The 23,763-nt window shown below is 38.3% G+C and overlaps 1 protein-coding gene across 3 annotated transcripts in view; it reads right to left on the minus strand.

Moving 5' to 3' along the window:
• The window catches only part of NPHP3 (nephrocystin 3), a 27,834-nt gene extending 6,471 nt beyond the window's left edge, over window positions 1-21,363 (minus strand). Inside the window, exons 1-23 of one of the 3 annotated variants that reach the window (XM_050971568.1) lie at window positions 20,971-21,363; window positions 20,250-20,375; window positions 18,870-19,020; window positions 17,957-18,109; window positions 16,487-16,620; window positions 16,075-16,235; window positions 14,519-14,666; window positions 13,899-13,973; window positions 13,210-13,389; window positions 11,743-11,846; window positions 10,952-11,066; window positions 9,764-9,907; window positions 9,127-9,224; window positions 8,546-8,648; window positions 7,847-7,929; window positions 6,718-6,856; window positions 5,745-5,909; window positions 5,188-5,285; window positions 4,264-4,386; window positions 3,738-3,927; window positions 3,354-3,595; window positions 2,891-2,966; window positions 1,603-1,730 (exon numbers count right to left, since the gene is read on the minus strand). In XM_050971568.1, the coding sequence (XP_050827525.1) occupies window positions 1,603-1,730; window positions 2,891-2,966; window positions 3,354-3,595; window positions 3,738-3,927; window positions 4,264-4,386; window positions 5,188-5,285; window positions 5,745-5,909; window positions 6,718-6,856; window positions 7,847-7,929; window positions 8,546-8,648; window positions 9,127-9,224; window positions 9,764-9,907; window positions 10,952-11,066; window positions 11,743-11,846; window positions 13,210-13,389; window positions 13,899-13,973; window positions 14,519-14,666; window positions 16,075-16,235; window positions 16,487-16,620; window positions 17,957-18,109; window positions 18,870-19,020; window positions 20,250-20,375; window positions 20,971-21,324 (3,290 nt within the window). In that variant the 5' untranslated portion in view covers window positions 21,325-21,363. Of the gene's footprint in view, window positions 1-1,602; window positions 1,731-2,890; window positions 2,967-3,353; window positions 3,596-3,737; window positions 3,928-4,263; window positions 4,387-5,187; window positions 5,286-5,744; window positions 5,910-6,717; window positions 6,857-7,846; window positions 7,930-8,545; window positions 8,649-9,126; window positions 9,225-9,763; window positions 9,908-10,948; window positions 11,067-11,742; window positions 11,847-13,209; window positions 13,390-13,898; window positions 13,974-14,518; window positions 14,667-16,074; window positions 16,236-16,486; window positions 16,621-17,956; window positions 18,110-18,869; window positions 19,021-20,249; window positions 20,376-20,970 lie in introns of all 3 variants that reach the window. The other 2 variants (XM_030233543.2, XM_009086180.4) reach the window with 2 other exon arrangements.
• Between the last annotated feature and the right edge of the window lie 2,400 nt (window positions 21,364-23,763).

The raw sequence follows: 23,763 nt of genomic DNA on the forward strand, positions 1-23,763 counted from the left end.
GAAACAACAAACTCAGCCTTGGAAACTCATAGTAGAATCTGTTCAGAACTGACAAAGTAGAAAAGACTCTGTGTAATGTCACCGCTGAAGCAAAGAGCACATTTTATCTCACTACAGTAGGGTGCTACTGTTTCATTTCAGCTTTACAGCAAAGTTTTACTTTGTAAAAGTAAAAGTAAAGTAAATTAAAGTACAGTAAAGTAAAACTTTTCCTCTATCAAAACTACAGGTGATCCCCCCATAAGACAAAGAGCATCCATTATTACTAGGTAGCTCCTCATTGTGACATCCACACAAACTCTGTCATGTTACTCTCAAGAGGTCATCTTAGTAAGTCAGAAAAATCCATTTTACATTAGAGAAAAAAAGACCATCTATAAGCAGAACTGTAGATTCAATTCTGGAGCTCTTAGAGAAGTGTCAAAAGGTGTTCACTCTATGCAAGGGCTGGAGGATCATGTGTGACAAATAATTATTCATTTACTGACATACCCTTCTGCCACTGATTTCATTTTAACAACATGAAGTCTTGGACTTGCTGGTTCAGAGCAGGGATATCCATTTTAAAAAGTTCCCTCAACCTCCACTAGAACAAAGTTTATACCTTTTCTCACCTATGAAATAGTGGAGATTCAGCTACTCTTGAAGTAGGTTGCATTTAACAGGAACTACATATGAATAACATGGAATATTGGACAATCTTGCATGAAATTAGATAAAATATTGCTCCTCTATAATCAGTCATTTCATGATGGTAAACTGATGAAAACCCCATGTCTAACAACTGTTAAAAATCAATTCCTTCACTGATTCTGTATGCAGATCCTAAATAATTATATACTTCTGTAATTTTCCAAAAGCTACAGGTGCCTTAAACATCAGGAACAGGAAGAACTGGAAGTAAAAATATGTCCAGAACCCACTCTGTGCTTTTTTGCTGGGCACTTAGCTGTTCTCTGAAAAGACTCAGTTCGGTAGAGTGGGATTTAGGTGACTTTACAATTCCCTCATAACACATAGCTTAGATTCCTCTGTCAGCTAAAGAAGTTGATGTCAAGAGTGGTTAAACACACAATCAGAACCATCTTGCACTTTTTATTCCCCTTCTTCAACACCCCTGTTTATCTCTGTCTGCTTTTAGAACACCTTTGTGTTGTTCCTGCCCTTCTGGCTTTTAACAGGACTTAAGGGTAAAAGCTGAAGGATTACAAGCACAATGAATATTTAGGTCATGACTTGTAATACTGTCATAGAAAAACAACAATCCTACTGTTCAAAGATGAACACTGCAAAGGAGAGTCACAAAATAGTGATGCTGAGCAGAGAAGGCAGAAGTTTGAGGGAGAACTGGAATTTGCAACAAAGACTAACTGTGGAACATCAATTCTGAATGCAGGAAGTTCACTGACTTGGTAAATACCTACATGGCAACAGCACCAAATAGAAAATAGGAGTGAATTTCACAGTGAACAAAAGCCAGTAGGATGAACAAGGGACAAGCATTTGATCATGTGTCTGCATTTAGTGCTAGATCTCCATGCTCTGCCTCCGTTCAGACATCTGAGAACACTCAGTGGATGCGTCACAATCAGTACAACTCACTCAAGATTATTCTGCAGGTAGTAGAGGACTCCAAGTTCATTTAGGGTTCGAGCATTATCTGATGTATCCTTGCCTAATGTGAGCTCTTCCAGTTGCAGGGCTCTTTGACGCAGGAGAGCAAAACCACACTACAGCAAAAAGAAGGAAATGTAAGCCAGTCACCAGTACTTTTAAAGTTTAACACTAAAGACAGAAAACCAAAAGACTTAGTTTGGTGCCAAACTGGCACAATAATCCTCCTAAAATCCTATTTTTGAGCTACATGACAAATGCTTACTTACAATCTATCAGCAAATTGCACAAAAAATGTGAAATTTTGGTGAAAATTTCCAGGCAAGACAAGTTACTGCGCAGTCACACCTCTCTCCCTGTATCAGACATGCTAATTTGCTTAAACTCCACAGTTCAAATAACCAATTCAGATCAAATTCTTAGGTTTGGAACTTCAAAACTTAAAATCAATTTAACCTCCAATCCTAAACACCACATAAAAATGCATATAAAATATTACTCAAGGCTTCACATCAATCTGTTTACAATGGGCAAACAAGCTAATGCTTACAAACAAAATAAATCAAAGTAAAAAGTGCAGCCATTTTTACACACTGCTTATTTTTGATCTTTGCAGTTTTGATAAAAATATTTTTGCAGAAGAACTCATTACAGAAATAGACCAAATATTCATGAACCAAATTCATTCTTATTTAATCACTGTGGAAATAGCAACATTTTTATGGGTTTTTACTACTTTCATTAGAGCTACAACTTGAGCTCTGGAGTTATTAGTTGGACTCTTACAGTACAGGCATTACATGATAAACTCTTAGCTCAAAAATGACAAGAGAAACCTCGTAGTTGAAAAACAACACAGGAGAAGAAAACGGGAAAACTCTGTATGTCACCAATACTTTTACTGGGATTTTCCACTGCAGTAAGCACTGCATTCACTAGTAGGATAAATGCCTCAACTATTCTGGAGATCACCTTTTTCCATTGTGACTTTGACCCATAATTGTATCAGCTGTAATTCTACACCTCTGAAATGTATATATCCACTTCTTTCTTTACCACTTTCAATTCCATTCCAGTTGTACTGACACATCTCCTTTTCCAGCAGAGTTAAAAGGACAGTTACCAAAGCTGCTGCAAAGGTACTTCACTACCTATGCCCACAATTATCAAAAGCCCTGGAGCATTATCAGCTCTGCAGAACAAAATTTATCATCTGTTTAGCACTGCTCCTCCAACACGCCCTGTACCTCTTCTTAAATATCAAGTACTGCCTTACCAGACTGCCTTTCTGCCTTGCTGCTTTCTGGCGTATTTTGAAGGACTTTTTCCTCAGTTGCTCAGCTTGTTCATATCTGAAAGTAGTTATTTGGAGTGTGAGAAGAATATCAAATGTAGTATCAACAAGTATGCTGGAAAGAATCTAAATTATTTAAGTGCACAGATTTGAAAATTTAAGATTCTTGAGAATATTCCCACTTTTTTTCAAATATAAAATTTACAAAATGATTAGGGACAGGCAATGTTTCTCTTTTATCTCTACAAGTTTTCTGTTAAACTAAGCACAAAAGTTGGCCTGCTACAAGAATAGAGGGGGAACGCTCATGGTTGCATTTGAACATATGAAACTCAAAAAAGAGAACCAAAGAAAAATTCTGGCTTCAGGACGAAAACTTTTGCTGTTAATTTTTTTTTTGTACTACCTCCACATAAAACAAAACCAGCAGTGTAATTAAGCTTACTTGTTCTGCTTTTGGTACAAGGTTGCAAGTGCGTCAAGTTCACGAGCCACCCGAGGGTGTTCAGCTCCATAGGCATTTTCAGAGATTTCCAGTGCCTGCTTATACAGCTGTTCAGCATTTCCAAACTTCTTCCACTGAACATACACTCCTGCCAGCTGGTGGAGTGACTGTGCCACCCTGGGGTGGTCTGGATCCAGCGCAGTCTCTCGAATCTCCAGAGAGCGCTGCAGAGGAGCTACAGCCTGTAACAGCCAAGTCCAGAGCATGAGGGCAGGAGGCAGCATCCTCTAGGCTGCAATAACTTAACTACTGCCACAGAAAGCACACACTGAGCTCTGCTTCATATGCGTTTTTGCTGTTACAATGACCTCTAAATGTACTTACCTGACTGAGAAGACCTAGGTCCTTAAGAAACCGTCCCAGGGTCTCATAAAGATCAGCCAGGCAGATCATACTTTCCTCTCCCTCACTGCTTTTTTCATATTCTTTCAGAGAGTCAAAATACTCAGCTGCCATAGAGCTCTTATCTTTCCCAACCAGCTGCCAGTAACTCAGCAATTCTGCAAAATGTCCCCTGTTTTAACAAGGAAAAGAATCTTATCTCTGATACCTCTCTATTCAGACTGATGCTAGCTTAGGAAAAAAGGCCTACGTGCACAAATGTTGTTGTTATGCTACAGCATCTACAGAGACTATCCATGGAGACTAACACTATTCAACAGCAATATTTATTCCTTTTCCACCCCCCAGGGTGTAACAGAACAGAAAAATACATTATTTATATGGAAACAGCATTTAGCATTTCAGCCTCTACTGTTTAAGTATTTGCATCTGTCAATTTCTGATTTATATTGACAAAAAAATTACTATAAAATGTTTATAATGGCCAAAGCAGTTTCTACCTTTGTACCTTTTGTAAAGGTTTTGGGATACAAAGAGATTCAAAAGACACTTGTGTAGCTTTTGCTTATCACCCTGCTGTTGGAAGAGCCAGGGAAGTTCATCTGCACTTCTCCAAGTCACTCGGTCTTGACTATTGAGAGAAAAACAAATGTAAATTAAAACTCTGACAGGCCTAACATCTTGTCAATTTGATGTGAAAACCAGTCAAGCATACAATTTCCACACCTGAATGTCTGAACAGACAGATTACTGTAAGACCTATGTACTCCATTTTCTTATATGTTCATTTTATTTCACCTCAGAAGGCACTGGAACCCCCAGGCACTCCATAGGAAGCTGCTTCTCCGTCCCATATGGGCTAATCTATGCCTGCCAACAGGACTGCAGCCCACTGTCCCTTTGTGCCTCCTTTGTCTGGCACACTGCAGCCCTCTTGGCTTCTTCCTACCCAACAGCAGATGCTTGGAGGAGCAATAAACAGCAGCCCACAGCTGGGACACTAACTTGGGATGTAAATGCAAATCAGTTTTCAAGCTGGATATGAGCTTGTAGATGTTCAGTTGTCCTAGCAGATCTGCTCTTATCTATGTGCTCATTGCTTGCTGAACACAAGTGGTTTTCTGCTTCAAGTCCCAAACACAAATTTCCTAGCATTTATTGGGAGACCACATAATAACTGATATGGTATAAATTCATCATGCCCTACATTTTCCCACAATCACTTTATCATAGGCCCATTCCCCTTCACAGACCTCATTCTTTTCCAAGACTAAAAAGCAACAGATCAACAAGTAAACTTTTAAGCTGACAATTTTGCATAGTTGTTTTACCATAATAATTTACTAAACTCAAAGAAAGTATATGAAGAAACCAAAATATCTATGAGGCATGAAATCTGCAATTTAGCACTTCTTGACGAATTCTGACTTACCTTAACTGCATGGTGAAATATTCCACTAGTTTTTGTCTATAGGCAGAAATAACATTTTCACCTGCTTCCATATACTCTAGTTTTACCATCTCCCAAGCCTGAAAGAGAGTATAATTAAAAGAAAGAGAATGCACTTAATTTGTTTAAGTGCTGATGATACACAGGGTGATGAAACACATCTAATGTTGCAGAACTGAAAATCTTCCAATGACAAAGGCACTACAAACAAATTGTCTTACATTAGACCACAGCTCTGGTTATTCAAGCAATATTCCTTTCTCTTTCAATTCTTCTTTGGGTTTTTTTTGGGAAGCCAATGTTTTCTAGGATACATGGAGTTAACAATTAATAGATTAGAAATTTATGAAGGTTTGAAAGGCCAGATTTTCAGCAATACTGGTTCATCACAGTTCTGGTAGCTTTCAAGGTGTTTCTAAATCTAAGGAGAATGGATGAGCAAACACATATTTCAAGGCCTAGGTAGCTAACAACAGAACTTATCTAAAAAACCAGGGGTTGGAATTTCACTTGCACATGTTTAGAATTACAAACTTTACCTGGAGGTGCTGGAACTTCAGCAAACCACAGCCATATGTCAGCAGACACATTTTGTGCAGGCTATGAAGGAGTGAGGCCAGCACTGCAGAAGTCAGCTCAGGATAAAGCTCCATCAGCTCTGACTCACTCACCCCATTGTGGCTGACACCAATGACACACAGTATCTGCATGAAGCAGAAAACAAGATTTCACACAGTTAGCAATATTACCTGGAGAGCTTAGTTACACTGAAATCTCAATAAAAATACTGTTTATCACTGTGATAATTTTATAGCCAAAGGAAAAAACACTGCCTATACAAGCTCCTTCCATCCTCTCAAAGAAGAGACCTCAGTGTTAATGGTTTAATATTCTAATAGATAAAGCACCAAATGGGACACTCTGGGACAAAAAAATGGCTCCTCAGTCTTTCCTCTAAAACACTGGGAGAGAGTAACTCCATTATCATGAGAAACTTTTATCTAAGTAAAATATGCTGAGGGTCTTCATGCAGCCAGAACCAAAGAAGTAGCAAGTAAGAGTATTGTGTACTAATTTAAAAAATGTTTTGCACAAGAGGGAAATTCTGCAGAGGTAGGAAGAGGAGTCAGAAATGTAATAAGCAATGCCTGTATTCACAAGACACCATGTTTTGATTGCCTTTACTATGCTCAACATAACTAATCACTAGATGATGGTAGTGATCAGCAAGGAAGTGCTAATTCTGGATCACATCATAGTGAAAAAGCCCTGCTTTATTCTGTGAGACAACAGCTCAGTTGATATTTAACTCAAAGCAGCCATACATTCTATAGTTATGCAATAGATGTAATTACATTAATAAATTGTCCCTTCTATACTAATAATACACAGTAATCTCTGAATCATACATATGAACCAATATAAATTTGTATTTACTTTTAAGTTAAGAAAAACTCTTTACAGGGAAGAGTATTTGTTACCTGTAGAAACAGTGATGCATTCTCTGCTTACCTCTCTCAAAAGATCTTTCTCTTTATCACTCTGCAATGATTCCTGAATTGATCTCAGAACAAGCCTGTACAGTGACACTGTGTCTTGACACTGGCAACACTGCTGAAGAATCTCATCAATACTTCCTGTATTTCCAACACTGAGCAGAAGGAAAAAAATGGTAAAGTTTAGCATATTAAATTTGGCTGAGTAAGATTGATTTGAAACGACAGAAGAGTTCTATCTCAAATATTCTCTGGATTTCTACTGGGTCCAAGAGCACCTGGTGAGATTTAAACAAAGAGGTGAGTTCTTCCAAGCCAATTTCTGATTTCTGTCATATTGTCTGATTTTTCTAAATAGCTGCAACAGTTTTATTAAAAAACTTAGGCTGCAATGTTTTTTTCTCCAGCAGGAGTACAAGTAGGAACATGAGGATGGATAAAGATAAACCCACATGCTGCTATTTCATTTAATGCATTTACAAAGCATGTTTTCAGGACAAGAACAGAAATAATGAAATCAGTCACCCGGAGTAAATTACCAATTAGTGTTTCATCTTCTGGGAGTCTCTTAACTAAAAATGCATCTTTCTCAACAAGATGAAGTCTAGGTTAATAAGAAGCCAATGCACTTATTAGGTATTCTCTTGCACAACAGGGAAGATTAATTTTCTCCACAGCAGGAATTACAAGGCTAAGGACCATATGCAGGAAGTTAAACTAAACTGTTGTTGAACTTCCTTGTAGCCTTAAAAATCTATGGGGCAAACTCTGGTACATCAGTAAATAAAACACACCTGAATTTAACTGTTTAACAACACAATACCAACATTCTCCAAATACCTTTAAAAACCACTGAAGCAACTGATACACCCATAAAGAAGAACAAATTAAAATAAAATAAAAATAGAAGAGCTGAAAACAAACAGATACAACTACTTGGATTCACTTAGTATCAAACTGGTGACTGTAAACTCTCTGATTTCTATTCCTGTTATATTCAGAGTCAGTGGAGAGTAAAACTTCTTTATAGTTTTTTCCTAACAAGATTTATTCTGTATTAAATGAAAGTATTTCAGAAGGCTAATCTACTTGAAGTCCTCTAATCTAGTGATGACCACAGTAATTTCCAAAACACCTCAACTTACCAAGCAATGATTTTGCCCAAAAGAGTGACATACAAAGCATTGCAAGTTGTGGCAGAACGACAATGTCTCTCAAGCTTCTTCTCCTACAACATTTTAAATAATCATCTGTGAACTGAGATGAAACTAACCACGGAAATAAAACGTTCACTGTTTAAGAAGAAAACAAAAGTTCTAGATATTCTTTTATGTGCAACATCTGAAGACTACAACATGGTAAGTAGTACACAAAATACTGCACACATTTCCAGCTATAGGAGCATATGAGTGAAAATTGCCATTTGAATTTAAGATGAAGAGTTAGGGTCTAACATTATGCCTTAACATGAAGGTTGAGAATCAATCTCGAGGGCAAAGGTAAAATACTGTTTTTCCCAATCTGTCAACGATTGTTACAGTATTATGCAAAAATAATTAATTAAAACATAATTAAACCTTCTGGTATTCTAAAAAAAATATCACATTTACAGCAGTATGTGCAACTGCACAGTTTTTCTGTTAAAAATTTATGTTGTTCCATCTGTGTTTCAGGGCTGTGAGCCATGGGGTAATAAGGCTCAAACTTCATGCTATCTTGAGCAATCATATTTAGTTAGCTAAATATAATTCTTTACTTTGGCAGCTGGGCTAATTTAATCTTTCCATGTTTTTATTAGAAGTTATAGTAGAGTTAGGTATTTCAGAAAAACTGCAAAGACATACCTGCTCTTTAGTCAATTTAACGTTTGCAGAGTTACATTCTGCACTAATGAGAGATTTAACATCTTTGGAATGCAGTGGATCAAGATGAAGAGTGGGCCATAACCTTTGGTAAGAGAGAAAAAATTCATATTTGAACCTATTAAATAGCATGAAAAAGTAAAAAAAAAGACATCAGAGTTCCGGAGCTTTTAAAAGATTTATATCAAAGCAGTAATTGAAGCTGTTCCCTGCTACTACGAAATTCTAGTAATCTGAATTAAAATTTCTACTTTTAGCCTTATCCTGAATCTACATCATGGTACTGCAGTTCTTGATGTGCATCTGACTGCATTTAATACCATCTTTCACATAGTCATGTGGATAGATCCATCACAGTAATACAAAAATCTGGTTTTCCAACAGCTAAAATCTGTCATTGCAGCTAAAATAGAGAAGCTTTCATTTTCCTCATAGGTTGCAAAATCTTATCTTATTTAATCTCCACATCTTGACAAATCTGTCTGCTCTTCAATCAGTAACTACAATTTAAAATAATAATTCTAGGCCAGTATACTTTGTCATATCACAGAAATATAACATACCTCCACGCCTGAGGACACGTTTCTACATTCACTGATACAATCACTCTCACGTTCACTGGCAGAGGATCTATCAACCACTTCATATGCTTCTCAGCTTGCTTAAAAATAAAATTTCATTTCTTAATACAGAGGTTGCTCAAAACAATGCCAGAAGTTGCTATGTTTCATTAACTGTGCAACCCAATAAAAGGAGTCTTAAATTCTCCAGTCCTTTAAAATCTTTCATGATCTGGTCCTCTAGACAATACTAAATGACCCACTTATGTGTATCAGCACAACTGTACACTAAATAAAGCAGATAGAATACTATTGTTGAAATGTTAACCCCATAAAAACCAGGCTATTTACATGCCCAGTAAGTCAGCTCACAGTCTTGAATCTTTGGGTAAGTACTCCTCAAATATTAAGGTGTAAAGATAAAATTTAGAAGAAAAATACCAAAACAATCCTAAAAAAATTTATCTACAAAAATAAATCAACTGCACTTTTTACAAAACTATTTTCTATATGTTTTCTTCAAAGCAAAGCAAACACTTATATTTTTGTTACATGTTACATGTTTCAGCTATGACTGAACCTATTACAATTGTCAAGATTCCTGTTAGACTGACAAATGGCAAAGATTTTGAAAACATACCTGTATTTGGTCAATAGAGTCAATAATTATAATAATGCTGCCTTGATGGCGTGCAGAAAGCTTTTCCAGCCAACGGGGAAACTCTTCCAGAAGTTTAGCTGGATCGAAAGTCAGAGGTGATACTAACCAAGAGTGTTGCATAAGCTGCAGAATTATAAACACGTACAAGAAATTAAACCTTAAAAATCAGATAGGATAGTTGAAAGAAGTCCTACAGACACAAAAGGGGAAAAAAAAAGTAGTTCTCCCCCCACACCTCACTCTTCCTGCCTCAAAAAAAACCTCCATGTAATTTGGGGGCAATTTTTCTAGTCAAGTTCACACAGAATTCTTTCCTGCTAGTATATGCAGAAAGCTGGCATATGCAGAACAAAGAATATTTCTTGAACTCAGTGTGTAAATTCTAGAGAGATAACCTTTACACAACAGACAAGAAATATGAAGACTTAAAGGACTTTAAGTTGCACAGATTAAACAGGAAAACATCTAAGACAGATGAGAAAACTGCATGAATAGCAGAATTGAATTAATTTTTCTACTGTTTTTACTACTGTAAGGCCCTTGCTTTTTCCCTTACAAGGCTCCACTCTGTGAGGGAAAAAAGAAAGTTTAGACTCTGGCACAAAAATGATCCTTCTTATTCCCCACGTATTTAGCACACAATTAAAAATAAATTAATATAGGAGAGAGCCTAGTCTAGGAACAAGATGGTACCAAGTGGCCAGCACAGCCTTGGGTTTCTAAGCACATAGAGACAAGATGTACCACCTGCCTCTCTCATTGGCCAGATGGCAGGGAATTTTGGAAGGACTATAATTATATGGTTTTATAAGTCATCAGTATAGGTCACTGGAAACAACTGCTAATGCTGATCTATTATGAATATCCCAGAGATGCTATTTAGTAGAGCTACATTAAGTGTATAGGATCAGATTCCCCTCATCTTAAAATGCCTTACATTTCATAGACTCACAGAAGAGTTTGGATTGGAAGGATCTTTAAAAGGCCACCTAGTCAAACTCCCTGCAATGAGCAGGGGCATCTTCAACCAGACCAGGTTGCCCAGAGCCCTGACTGATCTGAACCTGAATTGTTATCTTTGCGCGCGCACACACACACACACACACACACACACACACACAGACTCTCACACAAAGATGCGATGCAGCACATGTAATACAGCACTACCTTCAGAGTAAGGCGCTTAATTATCAATGCAGACTCTGAACTAGTAGACATGGGCCTCCCAACAAAGTGGTAAAGAATTAGAGTGTTTGGCGAATGCTTCTGCTGTAATTGAATCCTAATGAAAGAAGAGAAGCAAAAAAGAAGACTCAACAGACTCTAATTTTGCAAACAGATCTCAAAAAAAATGCATCAGTTTTGCCAAGGAGTATCTTAGCTACACATGTTCCATGTTTATCTTACAAAACAGGATAGACATTTCCTGAGCTACAATTGAACTTCTAATGTCAGATTCCATCTTTTCTCTCACCATTACTGATAGCAATTAGCAAGTGCCCTTCCTGGAAATGAACAGTCATGTGCCACTAAACTTTCAAAAAGCAATGACACCATCAATTTATCATCAAATTTTTTCATAGCATACAAGTGACCATAAAATTCTATGGTCTATGGTAAATGATGAGGATTCTTTCTTTATTACAGACCCTTCTTGTTTGTGAGAGAAGGGCAACACAATTGAGCTATCAAAGCCACATTTTAATGCTGTGCAAAGACAGGTATGTAAGTGATGCCTTATCATAAGGTGGTGCAACTGGCATCAGGGAGCTGTCAAAGGCAGCCCAGATGAAATTAGCTACTCAAATATCACAAATCTTTCCAGGATGCTTCAATAAAGTTAGCACTTTGTAAATGCCCCCATTTTATCTCTTATTACTGATACAATGTTTGAAATATAATGGAAACTCTTTTCTTCGATTTCATTCATATTTAAAAAAAAAATAAATTTGAACTACCATTTAGACAGAAGGAGAGATTTCCCAGAGCCTGGTCCTCCTGATACAAGCAATGGTGGAATTGGTGCTGGTGCTGCTACTAGGTCATTCAGACGTTCAAAATACTATAAAAAAGAAGCAATCATTATAAATAGTCCAGTGTTATAGGAAGAAATATAGTGCCTGGTATTGTAAACTATTTTGATTCAAAATGCCTGTACCAATTAAAGTAAAGGAGAAACCTGAAACGCAATACAATACAAGGGTAAATAGATATTGCAAGGAAACACTTAAACCACAGAATTTATTATCTCTTTCTAAAAAAGTGCAGAATTAATTAACACTTTCTTGAAAACCCTATTTAAAATGGAATCTTCAGTGCTAATAAATGGAATTAGCATTATTATAGTAAAGTAACAGTGTTCTTTGTTCAGGCTTCCTTGCCCCACCCTTTCCCCAAACCACTCCACTGCACTGGATATGACTGCCAGGAAAAAGTTGGCATCTGCCATGAATGACTATTTTGAGCATACAAAGAAAGGCTCTTACAGCATATGAATATCCAAAAATATTGCAGCAGATAACAAAATAAACCAAAGCAAAACACCCTTCACTTGCTTGGGAGAAATATTCAAAGTCAGAGGTGCATTTCGATATGCATTGGTATTTTTTCTTTAATGTTCTGTTATTCTATTGCTCTAGAATGTAGTAAAGATGGTACAATCCTCCAAACCATTACAAATAAGGAAGTGGTGAAATAAAAGAATATATTGTGCTAGTAAAATAGGGGTACTAAGAATTTAGATGCAGTAACAGAAAATGTATGCTTGTGTTAACACTGCCAAAATAAACTACTGCACCACATTCTGTGATGACTTTAATGCTTATCTTCCTACATTCATTATATCTTCCCAACATATAACTATTCCTGATACTCACAACTTGAAAAGTTTTAAAAAATTATTTCCAGTAATGAGTAAATACTGAGGTATTCAGTAGCTTTCCACTATAAAGTTTCCTTTGTTCTTCTTTTATGACTGCATGATGAGATGAAATCTTTTCATTAACCATCTCCTAAAGACCTAACTCCAGGTGTCAAGAAAGAGATTGGATTTCCTTGGGGAAAAATAAAAGAGAAATAAAAAAATAGAAGAAGAAAAAATAGATACTCAGGAATGTTTTCGACTGATGACCAATGTCTAAGAGGATGCTCTGCTTCTGGCACACTGTTATAGTGCTTTTCTCCAGTGCAGGCACAACAACTACTTCTTCATCAATGTCATTCAACAACACACCAACTGGCATCTCTCCCACAAAAGAAATATGCCATCTATATCAGACATATGGCTTCTTCCAGCATAAGGAGTGATAGCCTTAAGGATGCTCTCAGGCACAGCGTCTTCTGTAGAAATGCATCTTGCCCAACAAGGGATAAAAGTGAGTTAATACTTTCTCTTCCTTCTTTCTCTACCTTTATAATGTACTCACTTTCTCAAATCCCAGCTCACATGTTGAATTAGAGGCCTGCTGAAAAGCTTCCATCTGTTCTTGTTCATCGTGTGCATCCCACAATACATCACCAAAAACTTCTTCTTCAGGAGCAGCAGAGTCTTCCTTATTACCCAGATCCTTGCCTTCTAGGTCTGTCATTTCACACCCTAATATATCCTAAGTAAAAAAAAATTACATGGAGAAAACTGCAACTATAGTGCAAGCAGATATGCTGTTAGTCTCAGGAGTGTGGCTCTACTAACACCAATATGCTCATTTCCTTGCAGCATAGCAAAGAACATAAATAAACAAGCAATTAAATGAAACTAAGTTAACTCTGAATGCACAGGTCTGAAGACATTGATTTTAAATAGCTCATAGTGGAAACAACTCACCACAAGAATAAGGAGAGGACGTATCTATGACATGGATCAAGAGAAATTAAAAGCTAATTAAGGCCCATAAATAGAACCCTTTCTCATGGTCCAGTGCTTCTGTCCATAAAAGCACTGCTCAGTTTGGGGTTTTATTTTCCACTTGCACATTTCCTTGCTTGCCAGATATTAATGATAAAACAGAGAGATACTTTGAATCACACCGAAGTACCACATAGTAATCACACTGACATAATTTAAGATCATAAATCAACATAGACATAAAAAGCTAAAATGCATGATGTACTTTACCTGTTTAATTATTTTTTCCACAGAATTATAGATTTCATAAGCTCCTTCCTCCATACCTCCAACATGGTCAATCATCTGAAAAAATAAATGGAAAAGCATGACACAACTCTGAATCCAACTGAGAACAAAATTTAGGACTTCCAACAAAAACATTCTGGAACATATTTAAATTCCTTTCTGTTGCCTTCCTTAGGTAAGATTCACTTTGCCTAAGAACTTTAAAAGCTGGGCATCTAGTTTCGGCTGTTCTCAACCATCATCTCTGTAGAGGAAAATAAATCATAACTGATCAATTTTTAGGCAGTAGGAATCTCTCTAGAGGTATACTTCATTCCCTTCAGTGGCTACAGAGGGACCTCAGATAAACAACTTTGCCATTTGAATCCCTAAATACAGGTAAGAAATTCTAACCTTATAGCATAGCCATTTTTTTTCAGTGAAAATGCAGTGGCTTTTTTTTCTCCCCTGCTAATGAAAATTTCGTAACATTCATAAATTTCAGCTTCATCTATTTGCTCACAGAATGAGCAGCCAGAGTGCAATGAGTGCAATGCAATTCCTTCTAAAATCTGGGACTATTAGCATGCAGTGTTGTTTATAGCAATTTTTAAATGCCATACCTTTGCTTTGTTCACGCAAGAAATTTGCTCAATTAACTGTTGCACTGAGACTGAACTGACTTTGCCATCCTCCCTTCTGTGGTAAATTAACCGGGGTTTTTCTTCTGGATTTCTCAAGAAGGCTTCTTCACAGTCCTCCAACAAACAACTAGATTGGAAATCAGCATTCTTGTGCTATATTACACTGCTGTAGTAAACAGTTCAATCAACACAAGCTCCGAAGATGGGTTTCACTGCAAAATCTAATTCAAAAGTCATATCTATTTATAGCCAAAAGCAATCAAATACTTCAACAGAGAATCTGAGAAGAATTCTGAAGCAAGAAAAATCTAAGAGAGATATTTATACTATTTGTACCAAGACTAGTAAAACCACATATTAATTTTTATGATTATTGATCTGCAAATTTAAAGCTGTTTTTCCTGTCATACTAATACACAGAGTGAAAGGTAATTGCCTTGCATGGAAAGAACATGGTTTCACATATGATTAATAAGCATCATATATATGCTTTGCTATCAGTTATCTGAAGGTTCTGCTCTATCTTTGATCTTTTTAGGAAGAGTCTTTCACTATTTGTCAGATGTCTTGGGTGACAGTCTTTCAATTAATAGTATTTAAAAAGGAGAATCTGACACCTCCAAATTCAAAAGCACTTCTCATCTCTATATGTGAATGATATCCATGGATATCTATTGCTGTTATACAGAAGGAACTATACTACTTGGGGATGTTGACAATAGCAGACAGGATTGCTCAACTATTACCATCTTTATACAAGCACCACAATTTTCATCAGAATTTTTGTAAGAGAAATTCTTTAAGTAAATACTTTTGGGTGTTTTTTTCCCCTTAATATTTTGTTCTTACACATTTTTGCTCCACATACATAAAACTGGGTTATTTGGCAACAGCATATAATGCATAACAGTAACATGCCTAACACAATTCAAAAGTATCCCTCTTTTGGTGTATTTTCTTTAGTGAATCACGCTTCTTCTTCTAGAAGGTTAAGAAATTACTCACTGAACAAACAGACCACATTCCATCACTATTTGTCATGAAACATCATGACTTCACTAAATCAAATCTGTCAAAAGACAGCATACGGTAAAACACAAGAGAGCCATGAAATTAGAAAGACAACCAAAACCAGGAACTAATATGTGATAGAACAAACCCCAAATACTATGGACAGGTGTAAGGCTAGATAAGCAAATGAAAAACACTGAGGACATTCACATCAGCCATCTTGAATTCCTAAGACATAGCCACTTGCACAACAGAGAGCTGCTCTTGGAAAGCAAAACATTTCTGTTTGTTATTAAGACATTGCTCAAGCTGTATTTTAAGAAAATTTGTAGCTACAAGAAAAAGAAAATGGTACAAAGCTGATACATTCTTTTAAGTGTCTGCACTAGCAAACCTACAGTTTGAAGGAATATCACTTTGAAGTTAGGAAACATACTGAGCAAAGCATCCCATACATTTTAATAAGCTATGCACTCTGCATAAATTACAAGTTGCCCTGTTTCACCAGCCTGGAAAATACTCACCTTGGCAAAGTTAAATGCAGGAGCAATATTACTAATGAACTTTTTTCAATTTCCCATTTTCTTACATCCTGAAGAGGCCTTTCATTCTCTGTTGAAAAATTAACAGCTTGAAAGAAGTACCCCATTGTTTCACAGACTCTCTGAAGTTTTGGAGAGTAGTTCTGAAAGCAAATGTGAGCAACAGTGCTTTATTACTAACCATGCATAGCGCTAAGGATCTACCAAACAAATCTCAGTTTCTTTTCTCTAAGCAGTTTGTTCCCCTGAAGCCCTTGACAATACTTTCACCGATTTCACTGAAATCAGACTACAACTACTAAAGCTTTCAAGAAGTATTAGACAAATTCCTGAACCAGCATCACATTGGAAAACAAGACAGCACATAAGTGAGCACAGGTTTGGGGGTACTCACTCTAATGAAGATGGTCACTTCTGGCTGAGTCTCATCAGTACTGATAATATAACACCTTACTGTGTTACTCCACAGAGAGTGGGAAAACAGAGGAGTAACCTGCAATAAACTGGCAACTGCAGCATCCCAATCATCTGCCAATGGAAAAAAATCCCAAAATAACGTCTTAGACATCTTCACATGTCCTCACACTGCATAACAGATAAGTCATCACCTCTTAATATCATGAATGCTACATTTTATTTAAAATAGTAGCAGTGTTTTTACTCAATTATTTCAACTTTACAAATTTTGAGAACTCATACCATTTTATAATGTCACACAATTTGATGATGTGCCAAAATAAAAGTGTTAAATATATTTATATCATCATCACAATGATATTTCCTTTAAAAAGGATTGATGAAATGTTTGCACAAAATCAAGCTGATAGTTGTAAAAATAAGTACCAATATGCAGGAGTAATAAATTCACTCATAACCAAACACTTTTTTGTCCTTCAGATCTATGTGTATTGCAACTAGACCATGTGAAAAAATGATAGCAAAACATTGTGGGAACTTCCCTTTCCAGAGATAAAATATCCACTGCTTTCTGTAGCATTGTATGTTTATTCCCTACAGAAGCAATGAGTTTTAAAACTGTAATAGACTCTTCATTTTGTGGCTGGTCATTCTTTCAAGATAGGAATAGGTTCTCTTCTCAGGACCACACAGGTTGATGAAAGGCTTAGTGTATGAAGCTGGAGCCATCACAGGGAAGACCCACTCCTCCCACTTTACAGGCAGAGATTTCTGAATCAGACAGAGCCTGAAGGATTTGAACTAAAAAGGGAAAAACTGCCAAAGGTCAACTATATCCAGGAGAGGTTCCAGAGCCAGGACAACAGTGAAGGAAACCAGAGTATCAGAAGCAGATTTACAAGAGGCCACTTGGGAAACAAAGTTCAAAAGCAGTGATTATTGACAAGAAAATATCAAGCACTGATTTATGTAACAACTGTACATCCTGGTTTTACAATCAAATTTTCATAAGTGGCCCCCTAGACAGAGTCAAAATCCATGCAAAATCAATGAACAAAACAGGGGTATAATTTATTCTAATACAAATATGATGTTCATACTCAGGAAGTAGAGAATCTGAATACAAATGGAAAAAAGAGAGCACCAGCAGATATTGAAAGAAGGAGCCACTATCTTCCATTGTCTACATAAGGAACATACTAACAACAAAGCACTGGTAACTGCTGTTTGCTAAAATCACTTCTACACATACCATAGTCATCATATATATTAAACATAACTTAGCTACATTTCCTTTTATTTTTACAAAGAATTCCAAATAATCCTTTAGTTAAATTACCCAAGAGTGGACAGAAAAAGTTCTAAGAAGGAACAAAGTTATTTAAGTACAGTTGAAAAAATTCCACAGACACCTACAATCCCAGCAAAATGAATTATCATTACTTACCTCTGTTTATATTTGCAAATGGTCCCTCAACATCTATAGAGCTATGAGCAAATTCAGGCCCTCTGAAAGACTGCTGAAGTTGCATCATACTACCCATGGATGGCTCACTTCCCAACACTCCTCCATTCCAGTATTCAGATGGCGCCCCAGCAGCTAAGAATTGGAAAAAAACCAAAAAAATTCTCTTCACTTTCACTACGCAAGGTAAATTGACAGTTCTAAATACTCCAGCCACATAACACTGACCATAATTTTTTTTTCCTTCAGCAGATTCCCTCACACCTTTCTGTACTGTAGGTCTAAATGGCTGCTTGTCCAAAATTAGCGAGAATCCATGACACCAAAGACTGAGGGTATTTCCGAATATTTGCTACTACATAGATTGCTCACATACCCATCTGAACCCTTTCCATGTTAGTAAATTCCTCAAATAAGAAGCTACAAGGTTTTGTACCTTCTTCTTTGTTAAATATCTAACTCTGCTGTTCTAGAACACACAGCAGCTGCCACTGGCACATGTCATCATCCAAAGTGTCTAAGACTCCCTCTAGTTTCTGGTGTGATTTTTGGATATGCTGGAGCATCATTTCTCAGTTACAGAATAAAATATCCGAGAAGACTAGAAAACTCAGAATAGCTAACGGAACAACTTTTAAAAAGTGTTCAAGTAACTGTGTCTAGACAGTACTCTGTCTTCATTTATTCATTTGTACCACCAGAAATATGAGGTTCCCACAACCTAAACCAAATTTGCAAGGTTTGTTGTTTTTACCTTTCAAACTACTTTAAGCTGCTTTTCATCTGGATTAGTAAAACTTTTTTTTTCAAAACAACATAAATATCTGTCTTCTGCTTTACTATTTGGAGACTTCAGCCATGTTCCAACATAAAGTGTTGGGGATGAAATGCTCACCTGTAACATCTGTACAATTATCGTCAGAATCAGACTCTTCAGGATCAAACACTTGGATTCCCTGGGCCTGGAGTCTCTGGAGTTTTGCTTCTAGCTCTCGTTTGGCCCTCAGTAAGTCCTGAATCTCATTTTCTTTAGTTTCTCTAAAAATCTATCAGCAGGAAGGGAAAAAAAATCAGTATCTATTCCTGAGGTCATGTTATCTTCTTTCAATAGGAAAAGTAAGTTTTTAGCATTCATTTACCAGGCAAAGGCATGAAAAAGTGAACCTGAAGCCATCATGAATACGAATGTGAAATGAGCAGGAAACCATACTTTAAAATTATCTATTTTTAAAATTTTACCATTATAAACCTTAGCATACCATTCTGAAAGAAGTCTGAATTAGTGTGCTCATTAAAATGAAAACAACTTTTAAAACTTTATTGACTTCTAAAATTGCTACATGTAATAATTTTTTCAAAGGTTCCCTTTTATTCTTTCATGTTTTTATTTACAATTACATATAATCTTGTATTTATGTTTTATTGCCACAGAAATATCAATTTCCTATGACAAAAATTTATCAAGCATCTCCAGCTGTCCTGTTTATAACTTATTACCATTATGTGGGAAAGAACACATTAATCTAGTTTTAAATCAAAGAAATGAAGTAGTCTTCAAGTCTCATTTTCTTAAATAAGGTCAGAACCAATCCTCTTTTTGTATATCTGACAAAAATGAACTACATGTAGCTACAGACAACTAAAATTAAGGATATGAAAAATCTTGAAAATAGTGAAAAACTAGCACCTGTTTTGGGTGTCAAGAGTACCATCTGCAGCAAAGGAAAAGCAGAAACATCTGCCTGGTGTTTCAAGTCACCCCTGCAGAGAGTGCAAACTGTCTCTAACTACCATATTTTTGCAGTCAAAAGAGATGCACCAATACACAATTTTTTAAAAAATGGAAGCTAGAGGTGTTACATCTTTCAAATCAAGGTATAACATTTATAATGGAACTCGGTAGAGCTCCATTATTTACTAATGGAACACACTTCAGCATGTGTCAATTTGCAGCTCACGTTTTCTTGTCACTCTCAAATATGAATACAGTCCTGTGTTCAAATGCAATGCAGGAATTTAGTTTATGATGTATCACTTCACATTCTCCTTTTAATATTTATAAAGTTATTTCATATTTTTCTCCTCTTAGTCTTACAGAGAGTTTTCAATAGAATTATTTTAATGGAAATGGACAGCCACAGCTATGACACTCTAAGGTATCTTTAAGGAGAGGCTTTTAAGAAAGCTATTGGAGAAGGGTTCATTTGGGGAATGTGAACAAGTGACATCCATCTTTTTTGGTCATTTTCCCAAGAATAGAAAAGTCAAACCATACCTTGAATTGCCTTTTGACCTTGTCTCGATCATGTTCAAAAGTAGCAGCTCTCTCCATGGCTTGGTATTTAGCTTCTAATGCACTTTCTTTCTCTCTAAGTATTTTCTGGTATGTTTTCTGAAGTGCCTGAAAAACATTCAGTAATTCATTTTTTTCAGAGTTTTACTACCCATAAGTGGTTTTAGATTACTTTTCAGATCTGACTACAGTATTATCTCAGCATCCTACATCTCTCCTTACTGTAGGGCAGCCAGAATCAGAGAATATTTTGAGTTGCAAGGGAACCACAGGGACCATCGAGTCCAACTCCTGGTCCTGCACAGGACAATCCAACAATCACACCATGTGTCTGACAGCATTGTCCAAACACTTGAACTGTCAGACTTGTGCTGAGACCACTTCCCTGCGGAGTTCCAGTGCCCAACACCCTCTGGGTGAGGAATCTTTTTCAATATCCTGCCTAAGCCTCCCCTGGCACAACTTCAGCTCGTTCCCAGGTCGCTACAGCGGCGCAGGGTGCGGTCCCCATCCCCAGAGGCGCATTTGACGGCATCCCGATGGCTGGGCAGGAGAGCACCGGGGCACCACTTCCCGAGCACCTTGCCTTCCCTCGCACCCGTCACCTTCCTGCCACAGCTTTCCCCAGGAAGCGGGACGAGTCCTTGGCAGCCTCAGCATCGCTGCTCGGTGCCCTCAGTACCCGCGGGGCAGTGGGTGCTACCTGCAGCTCGGCGCGCAGCCGCTTGTTCTCCCTGTCCAGCTTGGCCTCCTTCTTCACCATGGAGGCCACCTCGTTGTTCTTGCTGACGCGGAAGATCTCGTACTCCTTCCTCAGGCGCTCGTACTCGGCCACGCACTCCAGCTCCTGCACCGAGGCCGTCGACTTGAAGCTGGCCCCGATGAGGCCGCCGGGCCGGGAGCCGCCGACGCGCCGCAGGGACCCGCGCAGCAGCCTCGCCTTGGGCTTCACCTCCACCGGGATCTCGCAGGCCTCTCCGCCGCCGCCGCCGTACGTGTCCTCGATCACCTCCCCGACAGCGCCCGCCGGGCTCACCAGGGACGACGCCGTGCCCATGGCCCCGCGCCCGCCCGAGGGCGAGGCTCTAACCCCGAGCCCAGGGCCCGCTGCCCCCGGGGGGACCTGGCGGCGGGGCCGTGCCCGGCGCGGAGCATTCCCGGCGGCGGCTGCCGGCCATGGTCCGCTCCTTGCGGCCGCCGGACGAGGAAGGGAGAGCGGGAGGAAGCTGCCCCGCGGGCCGCCTCTCTCCCTCCCTCTCTCTGCCGCTCCCGCCCCGTCCCGTCCCGCGGCGGCTCCCGGCTCGGGAACGCCGCTGGAGCAGCCCGGGAGGGGGGAGCGCCCGCCGCCGCTACAGGCTGGGGAAGAGCGGAGAGGGAGAGCCGGAGGGGCTGGCGGCGGGAATCTGCTGCTCTCAGCTAAAAGTGACGGCGTTTTAGGGTTTTGCTGCTAAAAACGAGCTAATATGAGGTCACGGCAAACTTTCCCATTCCCGCTGCCATCATCTCAGCCTCGTCGGGGATGCTTTATCAAAAAGAAAAAAAAGTTCCCATTTTTCTCTTCACCGCATCTATTTCTCCTCAAGTGTCCATTTCTAATCTCTCTTGTCACCTGCCACGGAGCCCTCAGGTTGCGCCGCATCCCTGGCTGGTCTACATGATGATATCGCTCTCTTCTCCTTGGCCACACAGGACACGCAGGTTGTGCCACCAGCTTTGGTATTGAGGAGCCCTTGGAGGGGGAATTACCCCTCACTGGTCAGAAGTTGTGACCTCTGAGACCAGCTGGCACTCTCCAAGAAGAACTGAGAAGAGCCGGTAGCGGCAGCAGCAAGACGTGAGCGCTGGGCAATGGTGCCGTGTCGTGCCCGAGGTCAGTGCTTGCACCTTGTGCACCTCATATGAAATTGGTGAATTCCCTGTTTGAAGATCTTCCTTGCCAAGAATAAGGAAGCTGTGGATTATCAGCCCTGTAAATTATCCTAATGACATTTCTTTCTCTGTCTCTCAAAAAAACCCTGTGTTTGGTTCCTTCACCTGTAGGAACCATATAGGGAAAAATATAGGGAACCATATAGGGAATTCAGTGTAACAGATCCCTATAGCTGAGGAGAATATCCATTTGTTCCCAAATCTCAGAATCTGCCCTACCTTTGGCATGAGTGACAAAAATGTCATTACTTCAAAACAGATTTTGCCTCATGTATGAGCCAGGTTTGTTAGCCATGACCACGGGAGGCATTTCCTCTTAACAATGAGGAAAAAAAATAATCTTAGAAATGTCATTCCAATGAGACATTCTTGAGTTTCAAAATCTACTGCAGGGGAAGGTTACTTTTGAGTACAATAGTAGAAATAGAACAAAAGGTGTTGTTTTATTTCCCTGAGTAAAAACTTTGGCTTTGGAGAATATGTGCTTTTCCCCCCTCCTAATTGTACCCCACCATTTTCATGAGGAAAAACAAACTCATTGTCTGAATATAATAAGTCACATTGGTGATGTATTCCCCTTAAACCCTGCTTCACTGAAAAAGACATACAGAATATGTGACAACTGAGGAGAGAGGAAGGGTGCTGCTATGTTTTCTCTAATATTGACAGTAACATAGCTGGCACAGTATTAGGTGATTCAGCAAGTAAGTCTGCTTTGTCTCTAACAAAGCCAGGCTCTTGGTTTCATTTGTGTGTTGGTATCAGGCAGTTTCTCCACTTCACTGCTGTCTGAGCTCTGGGAACAATTGAAAATACATTCATGCTGGTGCTTGAGCTGAATTACTTCCATATTCTGGATTTTTGAATATCAAAATCTGCAAGCTTTAAGCCTAGAATAAAAAGTGAGGTATTGTAATAGCTCTTGAATTCCTTCTAATAATCCACTTGACATTAACAAATAGATCGGAAGAACTGTAAATGCCGTTTCTCTAATGCTGCCCCTGGGTGCATTATGGAATTTTCATGGATAATAAAGATCATATTAACACAACCCTTTCTAAACAGAAAAAGTACACTGCTTCCCTATTGCTTCATGGATTGGTTTTCCTAATGTTTAGAGATTAGAAAAGCTTACTTCAGTATCTAATTTGTAAACTAACACAGTTTGCTTTAAATCACTTATTATAGGACTATTCAAAAAGCAATCCAACTGTTCATTGCGCAGATATTGGAAACAGTGTCTGAAGATGAGCTGTCTTAGCTTTCAGAAATTAATTGCCCCACAAAAGCATTTGCTGGAGAAAACACCTTATCAAGTTCTTTAAAAATTTCCCTTCATGTTATGTCACTTTTTAAAGTGTCCAGCCCAATCCTTAGTCCTTTGAAGATATTGATGCTGAGTGTATTGTGTCATAAAGTTCTTCACTGATCAGTGAAGATATTTGGGGTAGTTGAGCAGCTTCCTATTTACCATTTCCATTATTTACATAATTTAGACAGTTTATTAAAACATTCCAGGAGTGAAATGTGCTGGGTTAACCTTGGCCAGCTTTTTATACTACATGAT

Source organism: Serinus canaria, chromosome 2, assembly GCF_022539315.1.
Source record: "Serinus canaria isolate serCan28SL12 chromosome 2, serCan2020, whole genome shotgun sequence".
Taxonomy (NCBI): Eukaryota; Metazoa; Chordata; class Aves; order Passeriformes; family Fringillidae; genus Serinus; species Serinus canaria.